The 22,227-nt window shown below is 46.5% G+C and overlaps 1 protein-coding gene across 1 annotated transcript in view; it reads left to right on the top strand.

The window, feature by feature from the left end:
- Px (MAP7 domain-containing protein plexus) overlaps positions 1–22,227 on the top strand; it is an 88,000-nt gene that overhangs the window by 3,277 nt on the left and 62,496 nt on the right. The window contains exons 3-8 of the mRNA XM_077420554.1: positions 1,197–1,462; positions 1,569–1,953; positions 2,044–2,299; positions 2,419–2,610; positions 2,918–3,602; positions 3,724–3,820. Coding sequence (XP_077276680.1) covers positions 1,197–1,462; positions 1,569–1,953; positions 2,044–2,299; positions 2,419–2,610; positions 2,918–3,602; positions 3,724–3,820 — 1,881 coding nt within the window. The remainder of the gene's footprint in view (positions 1–1,196; positions 1,463–1,568; positions 1,954–2,043; positions 2,300–2,418; positions 2,611–2,917; positions 3,603–3,723; positions 3,821–22,227) is intronic.

Below are 22,227 nucleotides of genomic sequence, written 5' to 3'. Positions count from 1 at the left end.
TAGAGCAGGACGCGAAGAGGCGACTGTTGGGATTTTTCTAATTATCAAATTGACCAGGGGAGTTTAATTGGATCTTTATCGGAGGTCAACTTACTGCTTTTATTTCTAACTTGGAGAGAATAAAAAAATGTACTGCTCGTCATACGGTTAATTGTAGTATAAGATATTTCATTTTCGTTGAATTTATTTCAACGAAAATGAAAAAAAAAATTGGTGACGAATATAGAATCTGAGATTCGTATTTATTGATTAGACACTTGTCTTTTGTTCTGTCTACTTAAATATCTGATGCTGATATTTTTAAATGATAAGATACAGATCACTTCTTTGCCGGCTACGATTTATTACGACTTACTGGCCATCCTTTATGAAGAGAGCGACAACAGTATGCTTAGATAAAGTATAGATAAAGTATCTACGATGTGTACGACGTAGTGTGAAAATATTAAGCGGCAATCATGCTGAAGCGTTTTAATGCGCTTAATACTAAAGCAGGTCCGGAGTATGCACTTAACGAAATGGACATGAAATCACCTTAGGCAAGTGCTATCTGATAGAAGTAAAAGCTGTTTTTCATTGCTATTACATTATCTCGCTTTAGAATGTGTACGCGGTAAATATACGAATCAGGTCATTATTTACGCTGGCCTTAGTCCTTCCGTGCACTAATGTAAACGTTTGAAAGTAAAGGTTAACAGTTTTGTAGATAAGAAGTATGTGGATGTTGTGTGTGACGAAGAGTTTGTCCGATTCATTCAGCGCGCACGTCCGATCTGAGTGGCGATTCTAGACGATTTTCCTCCCGCGCACCGCGCGCGTTTGCGTTCGGGATTATTGAGCCTCGGTGACCTCTACAATTTCGATCCGACCGATCTGATATTCATTAGTCAGCGGGTGCCCCCAACAGATAACCGGGTCATTCGAAATAGAAACACTGTGTACGTCGTCGTATATATACGAAAGTGCGAGGAACTATCAACACTCTCCGTATTCGGATACAGCGTGGAGATAAACCTGCGAAAAATACAGTTTCTAAGTGGGCCACGTGCAGCGTGACGATAATGTCGAATACGATTCCCGAGACAAGTAGGATGGCCAGTTATGTCGATGCGCGTTCGTGGATTTTACGCGACGAATGGAGCGCTCATCGACAATGAACGAACCGCGTAATCAATCGTCTGACGTTGCGATTGCAGCTATCTACAGCGGCGGATCATCATCTAGCGTCGGCACAGACATCCTGGATCTGTCGATGCCGGATAAGAACTCGGTCACAGAAGTCTGTTATGTGTGCGGGGACGAATTCAAGAGGGGATCTCTCAGTCATATCGCTGCGAAGCCACTGCCAACCCCGTCAAACCCGCCGCATTCTTCTCCCAGTCCACCGCCGTTCTTTCCATCACTGATGCTTCATCCTAGGCCGAGTAGAAGTCGACCCATGGACAGTGCTGGACGAGTGCAGGTATATTTTCCGACATACTTATTTTCTTGGTGTACTTGGTGTACATAAAAATTATTTTTAATATTTCTATAGTAATTTATACTTACATACTGACCATTTTTTTTAGGCCTGCTCAGCGTGCCAGAATCATCTTAACTTGCAATGGAAAGCGTACACGCGGCAAGGAGTACCGCATGGTGATAGAAATTATACGCTTCGCAAACGGCAAGCACCTGCAATGGATACAACTACGTTTATTTGCTACACTTGCGCTCTCGAGTACCCTTCGTCCAGTATTAGACTTCTGTATTGCTGTCCTAATCCAGAGAAGGAGGTGTACTTCCCTTTTATTTTACATCTGAGACCTCCGACAGGAGCTAGTCCTATTAGTCAGGGAATGGTGCAGGTTTGCTCCATTTGTTATAAAGCTATCCCGCAAAAGCAGCAGGTGTTTGGCGGAGAAAATCACGAGGCGCAGCCAGCCGGACAAAATGTAGATTTCCGTCAACAAGGTTAATCTTCATTAATCTCGAAAAATGTTTACATTTTATTTACTAGTATTTATAGACAGTGTATAAAAAGATTAAATATTTTCGCTGCAGGTCCTTCGCCACGGCCCTCTGTTCCAAAATCTCCAGCCAATTCAGCTGGTAGCGATATTCGCTTTAAGCCATACGACTTAAACAAGTCAACGATTGCTACAAACAAGCAACGAAGCAATACCACCGTGAAAGCTCCCACGTCTGGGCAACGAAATTCACCTAGTAATGGTCCTGCGGAAAATGGAACTGTTGTGCTTGGCCAAAATTATAGGTGCTATATCTGTGAGAGATTGCATCCTCGCACTCTTATGGAGTGGTAAGTCCTATATAAATATAACCGAGGAAATTGCAGTTAACATAATCCTATCGCGGGATATCGATAACTCAATATCTTTTATCCTTCTCAGGATATTAGGTTATTCTTTATTTTTTCAGGTTATCTACGAGCCCAGAGGGAATGAATTCACATGCTATGCATTTTCCTTGCTTGAGAGGAATGGCACGTACGTCTGAAAATGCTTGTATGGATAGTCACGGGAGGGTATTGGCATGTAGTCACTGTGTGAATCATCTTGCGCAACAGTGGGAAAGTATGGAAGCTCAACGGGTTCCTTTAGAACACCGCAGGTTAGTCTACCGCAAATTACATTAGCTATTATTCTTAAATGATATGTGCATACATTACGCTTAATAATACATTAAGAAGTGTTTTACGTGATTGAAATGGTTTTATCTATTATTATGTCTATCATTTGTACATATATTTCTACGAAGATTTGATCCTTGTAAAAGATTAATAGATTGTACAATTTCATGAACAATTTACACTGATGAAAGAAATTATTCTTGAAATTATCTTTGTATGTTATATTAATGGATGTTATATTAAGAGAATTAAAAAAATGTAACATTTGTGATTTCTGTTAAATTCCAGGTATGATATTCCTAGTCCACATCCAAATGGTGACGTGAACCGGTCAATTGCTACGCCACCGAGCTCCAGTTCGGATCGAACGTTCGGAAGCAATCCGGGCACATCGAGCAGCTCGATTTATTGTTTCCTATGCGGTTTACACAGTGATTTAACTCTAGCGAGAGTATTGTACGGTCGTCCTGTGGGTCGAAACGCGCCATTTTTCCCGGAACTGTTGCGTCACCAGTCACATCCGAACGCCGAGCAGCTCCGCGACGATGGTTCCGCCCTGGTCTGCGCGTTTTGTTATCATTCACTGTTGGCGCAATGGCGTCAGCATGAAACTCTTTCCGGTGGACAGCAAATGAACGTCGCCGAGCGCCAGTATAACACCCATGACTTTTGCTGTTACGTTTGCGGCATTGTGACGTACAGGAAACGGGTACGAGCGCTGCCGGTGAAGGACTTCCCGTTCTTGAGGTATCACAGGGTCCCGGAGAAGAGCCTACTGTTAGAGAACGGCGATTTTGCGGTGGTGTGCTTAGACTGCTACGAGACCTTGCGTACGCAGAGTCTCGAGTACGAGAGATGGGGCCTGCCTGTTGAGAAACGAGAATACAATTGGATTGTGCAACCTCCACCGCCCGAGGACAGTCCCGACGCGGCCATAGCCAGATTACCGTCGGGCGAAAGGTCCGAGAAAGTGGTGAGTACATCATTTATGTGTTTGCACGTTGATGATATAATGTGCGCGAAAATGAACGATACAATCTATTATACGCCAAACATAAATAGATTGCTACAGCTAGTTTGTTTATCTCCGACAGGTTCCACCGACATTAACCGTTAGGCCAGTGCGAAAGAACTGCTCACCAAAGGCACCCGATAAAAAGGCACCTGCAAAAATTCCGGAGAAGGAACAAGGTGAGTGCTAATTTAAATAAAATGTGCTTACTATGCAGTGAGTTTCGTATTATGTGTGTCACATGTACGAAAATGTTTTTCGCATATGTCAATATTTTTCAACTTTTCTATTTGGGGATAAAAACCGTAGTAAATATTACGTTATTTTACTGTCTAAATAAGACGTTTAGCGCACTTGAAGCATATTTAAAAGTATACTCAGCGAGTTTTAAACTTTTCTCGTCTCTTGCACAGCGATGCACTTAGTACTTCTTAATTAAAGGATCAACAACTTTTGGAAGGTTTTCTCTAGCATCGGTAGTTAAAAGCACACTTCCGTTACTTGTTAGATAATACCAAGTTGACTTTTATTTAACCATACTTTTTAAATTGAAACCATTCTGCTAATCCCTTTAAACTTCTTATTTTAATAGTCTTTTTTTTTATTCGCACATTCAGTTTAAACTGCGAAATATTAAAAATGCTATATGTACGCGTGTACATACATATATATATTTCTACACATTTATATATATATATGTATATATATGTAGGTCTGGAAGTATGTTCCGGGACTTTTATTTTTGATATCGGTATATTCCGGGACATTTGGCAGTTTCCAGGACTGTCCTGGAAAAAATTGATGTCCTACGGCATTTTTCGGTACAGTTTTTTGAATCTGATTACATATATATGCGTTATATTCCAGGACTGTACATTTCAAAAAACGTAAACAGTCCCGGAACATACCCCTGGACCTACATATATATATATGTATATATGTATGTATATAAATGTAGAAATATATATAGGTACAGGCGTGTATTTGTACAAAGACTCGGCGGGGCGGAAGGTACGGTGGATGAGACATGAGTGGTGCTCTTAAAAATCCGACAGACAAAAGGAGACTGGCGGTGAAGAGCTAGCCGAGAACATAGTCTCTGATGGTTTGCGTTCGAGCGAATTTTCGTGCTTTTTTTCCACCGCTCTTCTGATTCTCTGTCTTGTTCCTCGTTTATGTCTTCTTTTTTCTCCCTTATCTTCGTGAACCTTTTCTAAGTGTGTCTCATGTTACGAGCAATATCTTTCCCGTTGCGAGCATACTTCGTATACGTTCCGTAATTATATCTTACGATGTTTCTTTTTTTTACGTGTACCCCGAAAGGGTACGATCAATTACGTCATGTTTAAATTATTTAATAATTCACACGTTGTTTACGTGTTTACGTATATTAACTGCGCGAACAAATTTTAGAACGTGAAAGATTAATGTAAGAATATCGCGCGCGAGGTGTGATGCATCTCGTTACATTTTTATTCGCTGACACCGCGCGCGTTTGCCCCGAAAAGCTTTCTCGCCGCGAAAGGTTCCCTTGCGGCTTTGTTGCTGTTAGCCTGTAACACTTTTGCCTCGTTCTCTTTCTTTTTCGTTCTGACTTTAGCGGCGGCGGTGCACGCCCCTGTACCGTCGAGGAAGGCACGTCTCCTCGAGTTTACGCCGTTGGACGCGTGAGACCACCGTGCAAACCTGCCATTTAGGAGTCGTAAACTTGCACTCGAGCAGGCCGTTGAAGTCGCCTTTTTAATCCGGGCGCAAGACAAGCTTGTAAAAAATATATTAACCTTTCCGTACAGGATGTTCCACAACGCTATATCGCGCCTTCCTTTATGAATTCTTCAATCCGCTCGATTATCGACATGTAAAAAAAATTTCCTATTTTGCAAACATCGCAATTATTCCGAGTCCATAGGAGATAAATATTTTGAAAAAAAAATTATCGTGAATTAAAAAAGATTTTTTTAACTTTACGCTCCATTTATTTGCTTCCGTATCAGGAATAGAACGAGAATTATTAGGTTTACATCGGAACCATTGCAAAATACGCCGGAAATCCTGCCGTTTAACATACCAAACGTTTTAGCGCTATTATAAACTCTCACATCCGGATGTTGTGCGTGACCTTTTCGAGATGCTTAAGTATCATTATCGCGAATGTAATGTCCATTAGCGGAAAATCAGTGTTGGTAAAAGAACGGCCGATTTCATCATTTTGAACTTCCGCGAGACTTTCGCAATGAAGCATTATAATCAAACGATACACTCGGCATTGTCGAAAGCAACGTGTCACGTTCATAATACCTATAATTTACTGTAAATTACCAAAAATTATGGACTATGCGAAATTAATGCCTCTCTTAACTGTTTATAGCATGGCACGCTTAAAATTTTTATACGTTTTTGAATAAGTTTAACAAACTGGGTGAAAACTGGTTTAATCTTCTTACATTATAATTGAACGCTATTCCCTTAGCTAGCTTTCGGAGTTTCTGTTTATATGTATGAACTAGCCTGCATCGCAAATATCTATTTAATAATAATTTAATTAAAATGTTAAGAATTTCTTCTTCAATTTTTGCAACGCAAATTTATCCATCTCTCACGTATATTTCCGATTGAAGTGCAGTTTTTGAATGTCCGTTGCAAATGTCGTACTAAATTCACGGCGGAAATTCAGCGCGAAACCGCGGAAAACCGCGACGGTAAAATGTGACAAGAAAACGCAGAAGTCGTTGGTAACTCCGAGTATCGCTTTCTCGTCGAGGGAGGAAAGGAGGGAGGAAGTGCGCGCAGGCAGGTATAATACGATCGTCGAGATCAGGAGGTCGATTAAGGTCGGTCGATCTGGCTTAGAGGGTACCGGGGGTGGCGCTCGAGTTGTCGGATGGGACTTAGCGGAGGGCTTAGCGAGGAGCTTGCGCCCGTGGATGGAGCAAGGGAGTTAAAGTGCGGAAGGTGGAGTGCGCGGCGTACCATGGGTGAGGAGACGCGAGAGGAATGAGGAGAGGCGGATGACGGGTGGCGGGTTGGCGGAGGAAACCAGCCCGGAGGGGGCTGAAGGAGAAAGAGCAAACGCCCGCAGCGTGACACCGCATTGCGCCCACTTGCCAACCCGCCCAACACCTAAATTCGAATTAGGGAGCCAGCCCCATCGTTTCTCGTCAACACGTCTGCCGTCCTCGTCTCCTCGACTCGTCCTCGCCCACTCGCCCATCGGCCTTCTTCACGGTAAACGTACGGGGCGAGATATCAGTTCTCTCTTTCTCTCTCTTTCTCTCTCTCTCTGTTAATTTCTTCTCTTTCCAAACGCGGGGGTTCGAAGACAGAGTATCAAACACTCTCTTTCTCTCTCTCTTTTTCTCTCTCTCTCTTTCTCTCTCTCTCTCTCTCTCTCTCTCTTTCTCTCTCTCATCCCCGTCCGTCTGCGTGTACGACGTCCATTTGCGACCCTCCTCGCTCTCGCTCTTTCTCTCTTTTAACTCGCGCAGAGAGCAATAGGTAGAAGAGTGTTGACCTGATGCCTGTCATCTTCTTCGCGGGAATCGATATCAATGTCATCGGCGACTTGCTTCTCGCGTTCTTTATCCCTCGATAACCACCACCTTGTGCACGTGGCTGTTGTTCTAGTCAGGCACGCGGTCAAAAGGCTCAATTTCTCTCGTGTATTCTATCCATCGGTGTCTCGTGAATCGGTGCCAAAGCGCGACCCGATCGAGCCTCCGGCTTCTCTTCTAAGATATTACTTTGCGAGCTACTGTAACGTATTCCTTCATTAGTATTTGCACGCGTCACTTAGCTACTAAAATAAGATGAAAAAAAATCTTACTTTTATTTATTTTTAGTGAATTTTACTTTAATGGATATTAGTTTGAAATTTATTTATTAAAATATTTAACATAAAGATTTGAAAAATATCGAAAATGAACGATACTTAATTCAAGTTTGGTAAAAAAAAGAATTAATTGTTTTGACATGTATTAAATAAGTGAAAACTTTGTATGAAAAAATCATGGAAACTATTATATATATATATATATAGCCATATTCAACATCAGCGAAACATTAAACATTTCTAAGGGCTGTATTGTTTCCAAAGATTGAAAGGCTCGAATTCAATCCGGGTGATGATGTCGCGGTTCCGCGAGCAGTTTAATCGGATATCCGCGGTGCGAAACCTGCGTTTAGACGCCTTGCGAGCGATTGCCGCGAATTCATGTAGCGAGATGTACCTCTCAACGCGCTCTCTTAACGGGGTATGCTTCTGGCTTGGCGCGTGTTAATAATTAACCACCGTCGGCTGCCTTGCGAAGTAGCAGAACCGCTCGCGGCAGCGCGGCTCCATGGCTCGTTTCACCGCGAATAAACCTTCCTTCCGGTTAGCTCCCCCTTTCTGCTTTCTGCTTTCTCATACGATCGTTCCTTCTGTTTCGATTCACTCGTCAAAGTCGACGTGCTCAACAAACGATTCTTTTCGCGGAACGATATTTCTTTCCGTCTCGCTATCGATATATCACTTTTTTTAAGCTTTCATTTTCGCTTATAAAGCAACTATATATGTTTCGCCAAATGACGAAGCAAGAATTCCCGAGTACAAATTTAAAGATACAGCTTCACATCTCTTCACTTTTAAGCAACATAATATTTTTAGTATGCGTTTGGGCATGGTCACACTTCTCTTAACCACGATCGTTAAGGATAAATCGTTCGCAGCGCTGGCGTATGCAGAGTCACTCTCGTTTGAGCGCGATAAAAATAATACAGCTTATTAACCCTCTGGAGAACGTCAACGTGCCATTATAGAGTGGGTGGCGGTCGTGAATGACGAGGCAGCGAGGGCACGGGGGCGGGTGGCGAGAACGCGCGTTTGCTCGACGTGCGAGAGGAGCGAGAGAAAAAGTGAGCGGGGCACCCCGAAAGAGGCGACGAGGGAGCAGAAAAGGGTCGACCGAGGCGCGGTGGATGGAGATGAAAGAGGATAGCAGTCAGTCGAGTAGTCTAGGGTGAAAGGAAGGGGCGAGAGGGAAGTTCCCTGTCGCCGGCACGTATTGATTTTGCCCGACAGATAGTCGGCTGTTGGGCTGTCTGTCTCATAAGCCTAACTCACCGCCGCTCTGTGGGATGTCGCGTGGGCCCTATATACGTGGACTATTCCCACATAGGTCCCGGCTCTTTTTTTGCCCTTCTTCCCGTGGAGTGGGCGATGACACGGTCCTGAGTGGCGCGAAGGGCACTCTCTGTTGATCTTTGCGAGGCGTCTATTCTCGGACGAACGGTTAGAATATAAACGGCTCGTTTAGGACAACAGAAGATTCCAGGGAATCGTTGCATCTTTAAGAAACCGACTTTCGTTGACCGCTAATCGCCGTATCTCCTTCGTGGTGCGATGAGATACGGCGTGGTCCGAGAAATATAGGTTCAGAATTGGAATTTACGTTCCCGAGGAATGCATAGATTTCTTAAGTGTCTTTCTTAGACAGGAATTCTTTCATAATTTCACGCGCGCCTGCTTGAGCCTAGTAAAATGTCAGAACGCCGCGCGTTTGCTGTTGCGTTCGTATATGATTGTCAGTTATGCGCGGCAAAATATCGCTGTCAAGGCTCTCGGAAAAGAACACTGCTGATGTAATAAACGAAAGGCGACGAATTTAAATGCGCAGAGTTAATAATCCTTTTTTTATTTTTACTGTTTTTCCCTGTGTATGTTGCGTACATTTCGCAATTCGTTGGGCGTTACTACACAACCATATAGATAGTAAAATCCGTAGCAGGAGTGTGGGCTCCGAGCTGTCCTTTCCCTTTTTCTCCATTTTTATACTTTCCTCCATTCGCTGTCAGTCCGTCTCCAGGTCGTATACGTGACAGACGTGCGCGTCCTCCTCGAGATCGATTGCCGGTCAATCCGGCTCGCGCCCGTCGAACATGTCGGCACTCGATCCCAATCGGCTTATCTGCGTCGCGTAGTCTTCGGACTCGTCCGCACCGAAAGTCCCAAGGAAGCCATAAATATCGTTCACCGGGCACTATCCGGTGCACCGGAGCTGTTGAACGCGCGGTATACCAAGCGTGCGTTGAGGGTTGAGGTAAACACAACGACGGGAGAGAGAGCAACAGATATATCGGAGACATTCGTCATTGCGTGAACACCGTATTGCGGGGAATTGCGACTTACAGGCTAAAATTGATCATCGAATATGGAACACCGTCCTGTCCGCGAGACATTCGTGCAAGCTACCACGACAGCTGCCGCCGCCATTCATCGCCGCGTGGCTCCTTGCGAGAGGCTGTTTCACGCGAGTTGCACCTGCAATAAATCGCCCATCGCGACCGACGGTGTAACGCTCCCGGAGAATCGCTCGGCGATCGCTCCGGAGGAGCTCGTTTTGCCACCCTCGAGCTCGTACGTCCAGCCAAACGAGGACCGTTCGTCATCGACAGCTACGTCGCACGACGATAATTTAATCGAGGATTCGCTGATCGGTTACGTAGAAAATGTGGAAGACGTAATGTCGGATTTGCTGGAACGAATTTCGATACTGCCGTTTTTACTTAAGAACAAGAAGACATTCATCAAGATCGCGATGATCTTTTAAGTGACTCTTAAGATTATTTAATACGATGTATTATAGATATCGACTTTAAATTGTGCTGATAAATGTGGTTAATATTCTCCTCGAAGAAGCATTAAACACAACAATTTTGTTCCTTACATCCGCTCAAATTCAGGTATCAGGTATAAAATAATGCAAAGGATTATTGGCATGTATAGTCGCATAAATTCGCGTCAAGTTAAAAAACGTTAAATACGTAGATGATTTTTTCCCAAGTGTTAACGGAAACTTGTTGCGCCTAGAGTCCTAGATACCGAGGCGATGTTGCGATCGATAGCTCTCAGCTCGAGTTCTTTCTCGGCAATTTATTTTAGATTGATATTGCGAGACGAGCGCGAAAGAGAGGAAGACCTTTTTAATTATTCCCTTTCTTGCGTCTGGCTCGAGCGTAATGTTGGGCAAAATCGATGACGGGATTATCGGGCTGTAATCGACATGGATATAACGTGCGCGTTAATAGTTAATTATCAACCTCCTGCGGAGCAATTAATGCAGCAGGCGCTCGTAAATGCACAAAGCGCGTACGCGCGCTTGATGATATTTACAAATGGCATATAGGGACAAAATTGTATTCGAATACCACGCATTTCAGACCTGACGTTTCGATATCGTATCAAATTACTTCGCGCGATAAATCGCCATTGCAGGTTTTTCTACCTGCGACTCGAGTGCGCGCGCATTTCTGCGTATATAACCGCGCACGTGGTGGAGCAGCGCTCTCGCTATTTTACTGTCGTTATACATACCTACGTCGAATACCATCCCGACCCCTTTTACTTGTTGCTAGCGCGGGGAAAATGATTTCCATCGCAAAAATTGAGGCTTACATTATATATCGGTAGGATCATTCGCGGCGCGGCTCTTTTAATATACGCGCGCACACGTGACCACTTTGAAAGAGCGCGATACGTTGTTATCGGCTTAACGATCAACTTTAATGGCCACATCAGTTTATTGGATTGCCGGCTACAATAGCCGCGAGTATGTCTCCTCCCCCTTCCTCCCCCCCCCTCCCCGACGAAAGGGGGAATTAATTGCGCATCGCGGATACACGTGAAACGTATATATATATATATATATATCGTGTGCGCGCGGAAAAGGGAGGAATATTATTGCGGGAACGTATTTTGTCGATAGCAGGCCGTATGTCGCGACGCGAAGTTAATTACCCGTTTACAAGAATTAGCGTATCGGTAATTTCGACGGCCTTGGGGATCGAAATAGATCGATGGCGGTAATTGTTTCCCCGCGGTTAATAGGGTGGTAAATTACGCGGATAAGATAATCGCGCCGAGCTATCTCGTCGACGACGACGATGACGGCGACGACGAATATAGAGACGTGTTCGCGTAAATATTGACGGAGCGACACGACGACGACGTCGGAGTTACTTCTCAGAGCGATATCGATGAATAAAATGTGCACGACGACTTTAATCTCGTGAGTGTGCAAACGGCGCGTACTTATCTTTCGGGCGAAATGCAAACGCAACGCTCTCAGAGACATTGGTTCTCGAGTGTTTTCTCGTTAAAATTTTTCGTGTTTGCCTTCTCGCACGCTAAACGCCGTAATATACAGCATTATAGGATCGTTGCACACATGACCTCGCGCAAATGACTGTCTATTTAGCGTCGATTGACCATGACGGTTTCGCAGATTGTGTTTCGCGGCTTCGGCGACTTGTGCAACTTTCATCGTAGCCGAGCGGTGACACGGGGACTCTAATCTTCCCGAGTGACGTCCGGTAAAACCGCGTTTTACGCAGAGCTAAATTACCTTCGTCCGAGTAGCAGTAGCAGCAGCAGCCTTGACCCCGTAATTAAAGCGCAATGGGTACGCGAGAGAAATCGCAAATATTTTCTGCGAAAATGCACGACTGATATATTTCGCAATATATATATATAAGATCGTAACGCTAATCTCCGTGTGTTTATGCGGGGCCGATTAATATTAAAATTGTATATAATAAAATATGTTTAGTAGGTACACATCGCTGTGTTCAATTTGGTAAACTACTTGTCTCGTAAACGTTCTCTTCGAACGGTCTTCCACGGTCTTTCGCGACGTTCGCAAGAAATAAATGACTAAATAACTTTCTACATAACGATACGCGAATCTTTGCATTATTATGGCGCGAAGGAGGGAACGCGGGGCGAAATAAGCTGTCCGGTAAGTCAGCTTTGATAGTCAGTTTCACGATAGCATGTGTGGCAACGGAATTACATGCAGTCGGCCAGGCTAGAGTCGTGATGTCGACACGCGTCAAAGGGTTAACGGATAATGGCACGCTGAACGCGCGGGTGTCATTGGCCGGGTTCGCCGAGTTGTCTCTCGCTTCGCGGAAGTCAAATTACGTAGCGGAGCAACGACGGATATAGACGGCACAGATTGTACGTCAAAGTGACGACGCTCTCGGAAGCGCGGGCGAATTATTTAGGAATCCGGCGACTTCGTAATCGTTCCATCCACGTCAGTCTTTCGTCCCCGCGCCGTCATCCTCGCGCCACTCGCTCGCCTCTCAATCCGCCTTTCGCGTTTACATCGTTTCGATCCCCTTAACGTTCGGGTTTCCGGGTGAAGTGGCGGTGGTGGCGACGAAGACGACGTCGACGAGGGAAGGAGGGTACGACGGCGGCGGCGTCGGTGGTGCGAGGAGTGCAGAGTGGTTGGATTTCAGACCTCGGTGAAGAGAGTAGAAGCGTGCGCGCGAGAGGGTGAATGCGACGGGGAGAGCGACTGCGGCGGTGGTTGAGAGGAAGGCAGAAGAGGGGGCGGTTTGCGCTGGTTGAACAGCGCGTGCCGCTTCAGCGCCAGATGGCCCCGAAAGGATGAGCGAGCGAGATGAAGGGAGATAAAGTGAGAGAGGGGCGTGGAGAGTGAGAGATAGAACGAGGGGGGTGGGGAAGAGAGAGACGAAAGGCTCCTCTCGTCTCTGGCGTTTAGCTCGAGGCGGCTGGTTGCGTAAGACGAAAAGAATGGCAAGGAGCGGGACATCGGGGACAGAGCTCTTGGGGCCTAGAATGAACGCCCAGGTCGTTTTCTTTTTTTTTTTTTTCCCCCTATCGAGGGGATTTCGTGAGAAACGTTTAGCCCTATAGATTTCGGAGTATCCCGTTCGCGCGTATATATATATAGGGGCGAGATAGTCGCTCTTCTCGTTGACGTGGGTGGCACGAGGATTACGTACCCCGGGGTCCGTTAGACTCTCAAGCGGGACGAGTTCGGGCCCCGACGTATGCGCCGATTATATTTCGCTTATCTAGTTTCTCGTGACGGAGAGGCTTATTTTACAAACGATCGGTGTTTACAAAGGGAAGGTCCGCGGCGATAGCCTAAGCGTGGAGATGCTAATGGGAAACGTGGCGGTGTGTTTCATATACGACGCGAGTATCGTTCGTGGTGCACACACGCGGCGTAGGAAGAAATAAGTCTGACGTGGGTTCTCAGAACGAAGGAGCACGGGGCTAACATTCGATGTCGAGAATCATTTATTCATTCGTGGCGTCATATAGCGATCGTTGCCAACGTGCCCGCGTTCTCTTTAAACACTGTCTTCTTATCGCATCGAAACGCATTTCGTCACGCATTTCGACGCAGCAGGGTACACACTCAATCGAGTCTCATACCGAATGAGATTCAGGTTCTACGTGTATTTAGATGTGCAAATAATTTACACACGCAGAAAAAAATTCTTTATTTGAAAATATCTTTAGTGGAAATCTTGAAATAATATTATATTACGTTAAACGAAGAAAACTTATACTTGAACGAAGTCATTTCATATAGTTCAACAAAGAAAAAGATTATGAAATAGATTATCAAATTCTTGTAAGAAGATTATAGATTGTTGCGAAATAATAAACGCGTCAATTCGAGTACGTAAGTTTCAATTTGGCACTCTTTTTTTTCTGCGCATATATACTTTAAATTATTTGCAAAAGACAGAATTTACTGACGGTACGTCGTTGAAGCAAAAATGAATAGAAAAACAGTACAAGTTCCACCTGTGAATTATTTAACCACCGCGAGATATACGTTTACTCGTGTTTCTTTCCTAGATATCCGATTGAGAAGAACTTTCAAGTTTCTCGGAGCAAAAGAAAAAAGGAAAAAAGAATTCTACATGATACGAGAGTTGATGCATGTCGGGCGTTACGTGTTACGTGACCCGAGCGAGAATGATGAACGGGCTAGAAAGGGAGAGAGAGAGAGAGGGAGAGGGAGAGGGAAAGATAGTCGTCGTCGCTGCCTCACGGTGTGATTCGCGAAGATGCATGTAATAACGTGTGACGGCTCTTCGCTCTCGCCGAAAGCGAAGGAGAGAAAGAAGGAGAATTTGTCCCACTCTATCCCGCCGGCAATTCGATCTTGGTCGAGGCGCGCAGCGAAGCGGAGCGGAGCGGAGCGGACGCGTCGTCGGCCGCAGGTGGTAGGGATCGTCGAACGCGGCGGAAACGGCCGAAGACGGACGAAGGGCGACGACGTTTCGCCGCCCGCCGCCGCTCCGGCCGCTCACTTCTCGCCGCTCGCCGCTCGCCAGTCGAGTGCTAACCGCCGTCGGTCGTGCGTCGTGGCGATCGTTACGTTCGTGCGCCACGTGAACGAGAAGGAACCGGAGTCCGGAGTGGAGTGTGCCGCGTCTCGTATGTGTGTGTGTGTGTGATGGCGGCAGGGCAGAAACAGGGCGGACGTGCCGGCGGGGGACGCGAGTCTCGTTAGCGATGGATTTTCTCTCGTACGCCGCGTAGGCGGGCCAGACGGTTCTACGTGCAAACGGGGCGCACGCGCCGCGCGGAGGGAGAGTAGCGTTTCAAAAGAGAGCTCTTTTTCTCTCTTTCTCCCCCTTTCTCGTTCCTCGCCACCGTGGTATTCGGAATCCATCCGCGTTCACGCGCGCGCGCGCCGCGCCGCGCCGCGCACATTCTCCCCTACCCTCGCGCGTCCCGCTTTCGCTCGCGACGAAAGACGCGCGCGTGAAAATACATCCTCGCGCTCGCGCCGCCCGGTCAGTCAATTAGCCGTAATGGCACGACCTGCCGCGTCGGTCGCGGTCAATTAAGTGGTGATTAGTGCGCGGGCTGTGTGCCGTCGCTTTCGCATCTCGTCTCTCGTCTCTCTCTCTCCCGCTCTTCTCGTCGTATACAAACGCGCATACGTGTGCCGGTCGTCCATTCCGACGGTAGTCCACGCGTGGCCGACGGAGAGTGAGAGACTTTCAAGTCTTGGTGCGAACGTCACCGTGTCGCAAGGTCGGGAAGGTGGACGGACGGCGCCTCTCGGTTCACGGCGGCGCGTCGACGCGCTTCCGTTGGCGCGCGCCTGCGTACGGCGATAGAACGAGCGCCCGCGGCGGGCCCGAGGCCGTAAATCACGCGCGTGGACCTGGACGAGAGGAGACGAGGAGTAGTCGGTGGACATCCGCGAGGAGACGCGCGCCGGCCGGTAGTCCTCCGGCCGATCGGTATCGTTTCCCGCGGTGATAATCGCGCGTGCTCGAACGGCGGCCGCCGATCGCTCGCGATAATACGTCACCGGGATTCGTGCGGGGTTCCGACGACTCGTCGCCCGGATTCGCGCGCTAGAAAAGTGTACGGTGAGTGAATCGCGGAGACCGGAAGTAACGTACGGCCTGCTTTGAGGAGCGGAAGATGCCTCGCGATCGGCTCGCGAAGGAAACTCGTCGGCATCGTCGTCGCGCCGTCGCCGTCGCCGTCCCCTCGGCGTAGCCTTCTCCTCCGCAACGTCGCGTCCCGCGTTCCCGCTCGGCGAGAGACCAGCTGTCAAAATGGACTTCCGGGCGCCACATCCGCTCGTGCACCCCTCGCACGCTGGACACCCTTACTACTATCCAGGTATAAGGTGTTTTTATATTACCGACTCTCTCTCCTTCAAAGGAGAGAAGTTTCTTTTTTATTTAATATACGTGTGTAATGCGCAAACTCTTACATGTATGGTATAATATTTGGAGAGGAAAGATAAATCGGACGCGCTAAACGTAGGACAATTTTTGAATTTTAAGAAAATTCTTAATCTGAATCGGACGATATATTAATCTTGATCAATATTAATTCGAATTCGAATTGATTTGAAAATACATTAATAATATTTTATCGAGTATAAAAAGTATTTTATTATGTTTTGCTTCCTCATAGAGGAAGCTTTGCGATGGTGAAAAATTTTTTTTTCGAGATTTCGATATCGGGATGCATTTTTTTTTTAATCGATAGAGTATCATAGAAAGTATGTTCTCCTCAAATTTTATTAAAATCGGTTGACCGGTATAGATTTTATTCGAATTTTTTTTTTAGAAAAGCGTGTTTTATCCTATAGCTTTCTCAATATTTGATATAGCGACCTATATCTAATTCTATTAAATTTTTCAGTTTTTTCTACCCCTATTTTATATATAATTAATTAAGATTTGGTTAATTAGTTCTGGAGTTACAGACATTTCGTACATACATAGAACCCTGATAAAGTTTAGTCTAATCGACCAAATTTTTTATATATGTAATAGGGGTGGAAAAAACTGAAAAATTTGGCTTCCTCTATGAGGAAGCTAAAAAAATAAATATTAATAATTATACATTAAATAAAATAAAAGCTTCCTGTAATAATGAGGAAGCAATGTGCAAGTTTGGTAATTTGCACCCTTTTTTGGATTAAATTTAATCACAAGAGGTTATTAAGGAATATTAAGAGAAAATTACTCCCTGTCGGAAGCGAAAGGGTTTTCGGAATTCGAACATTGACACGGTTGGCGGTTTTTCGACCGCTCCGATTTCGGGAGGGTGCAAATACGCGCCGACGCCGACGGTTGCGTTAGTCGCGGGAGCCTCGGGCGCGGGGAGCGCGCCGATGCCGATGCGACGAACGCCATTCGCGCGACACCCGTTAACACGCGATGCACGTTTAATGCGCGCGTGATGCCGGAGATCGTCGCGTCGCGGCGCATATCGCGCCGGAGAACGGCTCCGTGCATCGGGAATACGCGATTAGGCTCTAACGGAGAGATCGACGCTGAATTATTTCGGTCGCGTATCCCGAACGCCCGCGCCGCTCCGCGCCGCGCGCCGTTGCCTCCCAGGCACGAGCGATTTTGGAATCGGTAAACGGAGCGGAATTGGGAAAGCGGGGAGACGCAAGCCTAATACGAGACGAAATACACTTTGGAGTTTGGACGTTGAAATACGCGTCGGATGTTCGCTGAAGCGCGCAGCGTTGCATCCCCCGAGTTTCCACTTGATTTTTTTCTCGACAAAAATATGTTTAGAAATCGTCTCGGTCTTTCAAAGCCGATCTGTTTTCCTCGATTGGTCATCCGTATGCGACGAAGAGAAAACCGAAAACCCAAAGCATTTCTAGTTACGATCGCGTGATCGTATATATATATACACGGTCGAACATATTGTATAAATGAATTCATAAACGGTCGTATATAAATTCATGTCTCGGCGGATTTTCTACCGCTCCTTCTCCCCCGGCTTCTCGCCTTGTCTTGCAACGGTGTCGGTTACAAAGTCGAGATCCCATTCCTCTGCATATTTTGCGTTCGAACGTCCGTCGCACGCGCGCCGAATAGACAAATACCGACAACGTTTTTAAGCGCGTTTTATTATGCCGCCGGTAAATTTCACGGCGCGAGTTAATTGCAGCCTCGTATAAGTGGCGCTTGGATAACGCTCCATCGGAAAAACGTGCTCGACTAAATTAACTCCGCGCTCTCTCACCTTCGCCTCGTGTGCGCTCGCGCGACAAGAAGTTGCGCCGCGTTGCAGTTTCCAGGAATTGGCCTTCCGATGTCTTTTTGCACGGTGGCCGTCACAGCCGGGAGAGGTGCGGGATGAGAGCGGCGAAGAAGGAGGAGGTGGAAACAGGGAGTGCAATAGTGCTGCATCGCGGCGCCAGGAAACGAGCGCGCAAACTTGACTCGCTCCGATCGCCGCGAAACCCGCGCGTCCGACCGAGTGCCGGCCGGCGATTTCCTTAACCACCTCGCTGCACTTGGTTCCGCGGGCGCGTTCGCTTACGCGTGTAATTTCGATATCTTGCGAGTGAAATGGAGACGAATGCGTCGTCCGGTGATCCGCGAGGGGGAAGTATTCCGGCGCACACGCGATGCCACTCTTCCCGGCTGCACCGTCTAAACCGCGCGGCCGGTGACGCAGCGTGTTCAGTCGCGGAAACACATTGACGCATTATTAATTCTTTATATAAATATCGAGGGATGTTGAAAGGTGTTCTCCAATATAGTTCTTAATATAAGCAAATGACTAATAATCATGAAAAAAAAAGCAACGAGCTTTATCATTTCTTGCATACGGAGCTATGGTTTACCGTTTCGAGATTATTAAGAGAAATATCAGTCGATCCCACGAATCACCAATAAATCCGCGTGTAGAACGCGGTCCTTTAACGAGCGGAAAAAGAGAATCCGCTAAGCGTCTGCCGTCGATAGCGCGCCAATCTCTCGGAACATCCGCCGTTATATTCGCCAGGTTTTTTCTCCTCCGACACACATACACGCATACACGCGCGCGCGCCGTATCGATTGGGGGAGGGGAAGGGGTCGATGGCTCGTTTCGGAAAAACGTGCGAATTAACTGCTCGGTGCTTATATATACCGCGGGCACAGGAAAATTAAAAGCGACGATATGAGTAGAGCCCGGCCGCGCGTGCAATTTCCAATTCTTCCTTCTCCCCGCATCCACCTCGCTCGCCCGGAGGGCGATCGGTCGCGCACTCTAGTCTTTATTAATGCAGCATAACATCATTAATTGCGCGGGTGCGACTTTTTTATCGGACGTTCGGAGAGATAAATATTAGCGCTGCGAGTTAGCTATTTCGGCGTATCGACTCGCGCCGCAATCGTGCGTGCACATCGTGCCTTCGTGTTTATTCATTCTTGTTTATCGTTTTCTTTCTCTCTTTTTCTCTCTCTCTTTCTCTCTCTTTTTCTTTCTTTCTCTCTTTCTCTCTTTCTCTCTCTCTTTCTTTCCGTCCAATCATTTTGATATCGAGAAACGGAGATAGCGGCTACGAGGACCGGTTGTTTATTAAATCAAAATCGAAATATTTCGGGGTCAAATACTTCTTCAACATTGAATGAATGTAAACGTTTTTAATAACATGATATCGTTTGACTTCTCAAGTTTATCAGCAAAACCGGATAAAAATTGTTTTAATGTAAGTCTAAACATGCGATTCTAGAGGATGGTAGTTTAATCGGATGTGCGTGTCACTTTGATATTCCAACAGATTTTTGCTTCTGATATTGTAACCGATTTTTCAGCGCGATATTTTTTGCCTTGCGCTGCTGGAGAAGCGTAAAAAGCTTAGCCTTGGGTTACGACGAACGTTTTTCCTCTACGTGTTCGCACGCTATTATTTCTATATAAAAATCGTTGCTGGAGAAACGAACGGTTCGCGGAAATCGCCGAGATTCACTTGCGCGATTACAATCCTCGCTTGGCGCAGGGAAATATACTCCGTTTATCGAAATCGCTCTCTCGCGGCGCCGGAAAAGGTTAACTCCACTTTATTCAAGATTTATATCTTTCTCGATGATCGTCCGGCTTGCACGGCAAACGACATCGTTTCTTGCCGGCGAGACAGCTTGTCGTCCGAACCGTAAATCACTTCGCAGCCGAGCGGCGGACATTGTCCCTTTGCCAATAATAAACGCTTCTTCCGCGCCTTCCTTTCGCCATCCCTCCCTCAACGATTCCCGCTTCTCCGTTATCTATCCACCACCACCACCACCACCACCACCACCACCACCACCACCACCGATAAAACGACCTGACGTACGAGTGACGTCATCATTTTTTGTCCCCGTCGCGACGCCGCTTCGCGCGAAAAATTAACTATTTATCAATACGCCGCCGGGATTTTTAGCGGATGTCTATCTATAATAACGGAAGCCTCTCCGTCCCGCACCGCGTCGTTTTTTTTCCCGAGATTTCTAACCAGCTTCTCACTTATCCGTGGATAAAACGAAGTGGACATACGAGTGACGCCGCCACTTTCCCCGCCGCGCGAAAAATTAATTATCTATCAATACCTACGGCTGGATTTTCAGCGAGCTCGCATTTTTTTGCGCCGAACGAGCGCGCGCGATCGTATTCTCCAAAGTGGAAGCAAAAAAAAGTATGACGGATTATGATCCGGATATCGCATGCCACTGGATTATCTCGGATTCTCTGCGAGCACGACGTATTCGCTCCGGTTAGATTAACGAAAGTAATTCCACCCGTGATTAAAATGCGATTAATACGCGACAGTTGTTGATATTGCGTAATTACTGCGATCGGTTTCGATATTCTTTCCCAGCTTTCTTTCAAATTCGCGTCGCACTTACGATTATATTCTACGATCTTTACTTTCTCACGGTTATTCGTGCAAAATGTAAAAGCCGTACGCGCGACGCGCGTTCAGACCGTGTGAAGTTATTAAAACACACGATTCTGAAAGCCACGATGTTCCTTCGTGTATTTTTCCATTTTAATACTAAGATCACTGGCTTTTGCATTTAGCCGATTAATCTGACGACGCTTCCGATTTCGCGGATGCGGCCGTAATCGATCCCCTCATTAACATTCCATCGGCGCAATTGTTTAGAGATTCGCGCGCGCTTTAGGCCCGCCCGCAGGCTCGCTCTGCAAACCGTCATGTTTAGTCGCGTCATGCAACTGGACGTGTGTGCAATCGTCACGCTTGCTCGCACGCTCGCAGGACAGGCCTTGTCGTTAAGTGACCCGTATTGATTATCGAGCGGCTAATTTAACCGATATTTGCGCGACTCTTCCTGTCCACGAGCGTGCGTGCGTGCGTGCGTGCGTATGTGCATTACTCACAGCTCGTCCCTTTTATCGCTCGCCGCTGCGGACGCGGCCTTATGCCGCGCGCGCGCGCGCGTTGAAAATAAATAACTCGTTTTTAAAGGCGACATTTAACCATTACCAATTCTCCACGCGGCGTTCAATGCACGGTCGCGTCGATATACGGTAATCGGCACGCGTGGTCAACGGATTGTCCCCCCGTCTCGTTATTAATAACGCATAAAAGACGACGCTGCCATTAATCGCCGCTCCACGTGTTCGTTTATGCGGGCTCGTATCAGCCTTCCATTATGCATTATGACGTAGCTCTAAGAGTGAACCAGAAGAATGGCACATACATCTACTACCCCACAGGGGTAGATTATCTCTTATCCGAACACGATCGGAGTTTTTTTGTTTTTTTTTTTCCCCTAGTTAAAAGCCTATCGGATCAATCTCGCTCGCCTGCTCGCGCGAATAATATTCGTGTTCGACAATTAGAGGATAGAGACAGCAAAATAACTTTCGTTCTAGAGATCAACACTCTTCGCGAGTTAATCCTTCCTGAAAGCCGTCGGCGGACAAACAGTGTTCGTGCGTTAGCTTATTTACTGATGCACGAAGCGCCCTATACCGCGAGATCGGCCGCGGGAGTCTCGCGCGGTACAGAGAGAGAGAGAGAGAGAGAGAGAGAGAGAGAGAGAGAGAGAGAGAGAGAGAGAGAGAGAGAGAGAGAGAGAGAGAGAGAGAGAGAGAGCGAGAAGCCCCACTGACAGGCCCCAGGGTTAAATCCAGTTCCATTACGGGATCGCCGATCCGGGTGGTCGGCTAACAGCGTCTAACTCAGCTAATTCTCGTGTCCTCTCTGCACGCGCACGAGTTCACTCGCCACGCTAAGTAATACCGAAGCGAAACATGGTTTTCTTCGATTGCGTGGGATATGCAATTCCCGATCAGCCGATAAAAACTGAAGACAAGTCAATCCTGCGAAAATATTATGAGTATTATGACGTTGAAGACGATATCTAGAAATGTATTTCTTATTATTACATATTATATTCTATATTCTATATTTTAATTTTTTATATTATAACTTTTTTATTCGCTATATGATAGATGCAGAGGGTGTATGATTTCGACACGCGCGTTCAACGTTTCTCT

The sequence above is a fragment of the Temnothorax americanus genome, unplaced genomic scaffold (genome assembly GCF_048541705.1).
Source record: "Temnothorax americanus isolate GAGA-0224 unplaced genomic scaffold, ASM4854170v1 Scaffold6, whole genome shotgun sequence".
Taxonomy (NCBI): domain Eukaryota; kingdom Metazoa; phylum Arthropoda; class Insecta; order Hymenoptera; family Formicidae; genus Temnothorax; species Temnothorax americanus.
The sequence above is the reverse complement of the archived record's forward strand: the minus strand, read 5'-3'. Positions and strand labels throughout refer to the sequence as shown.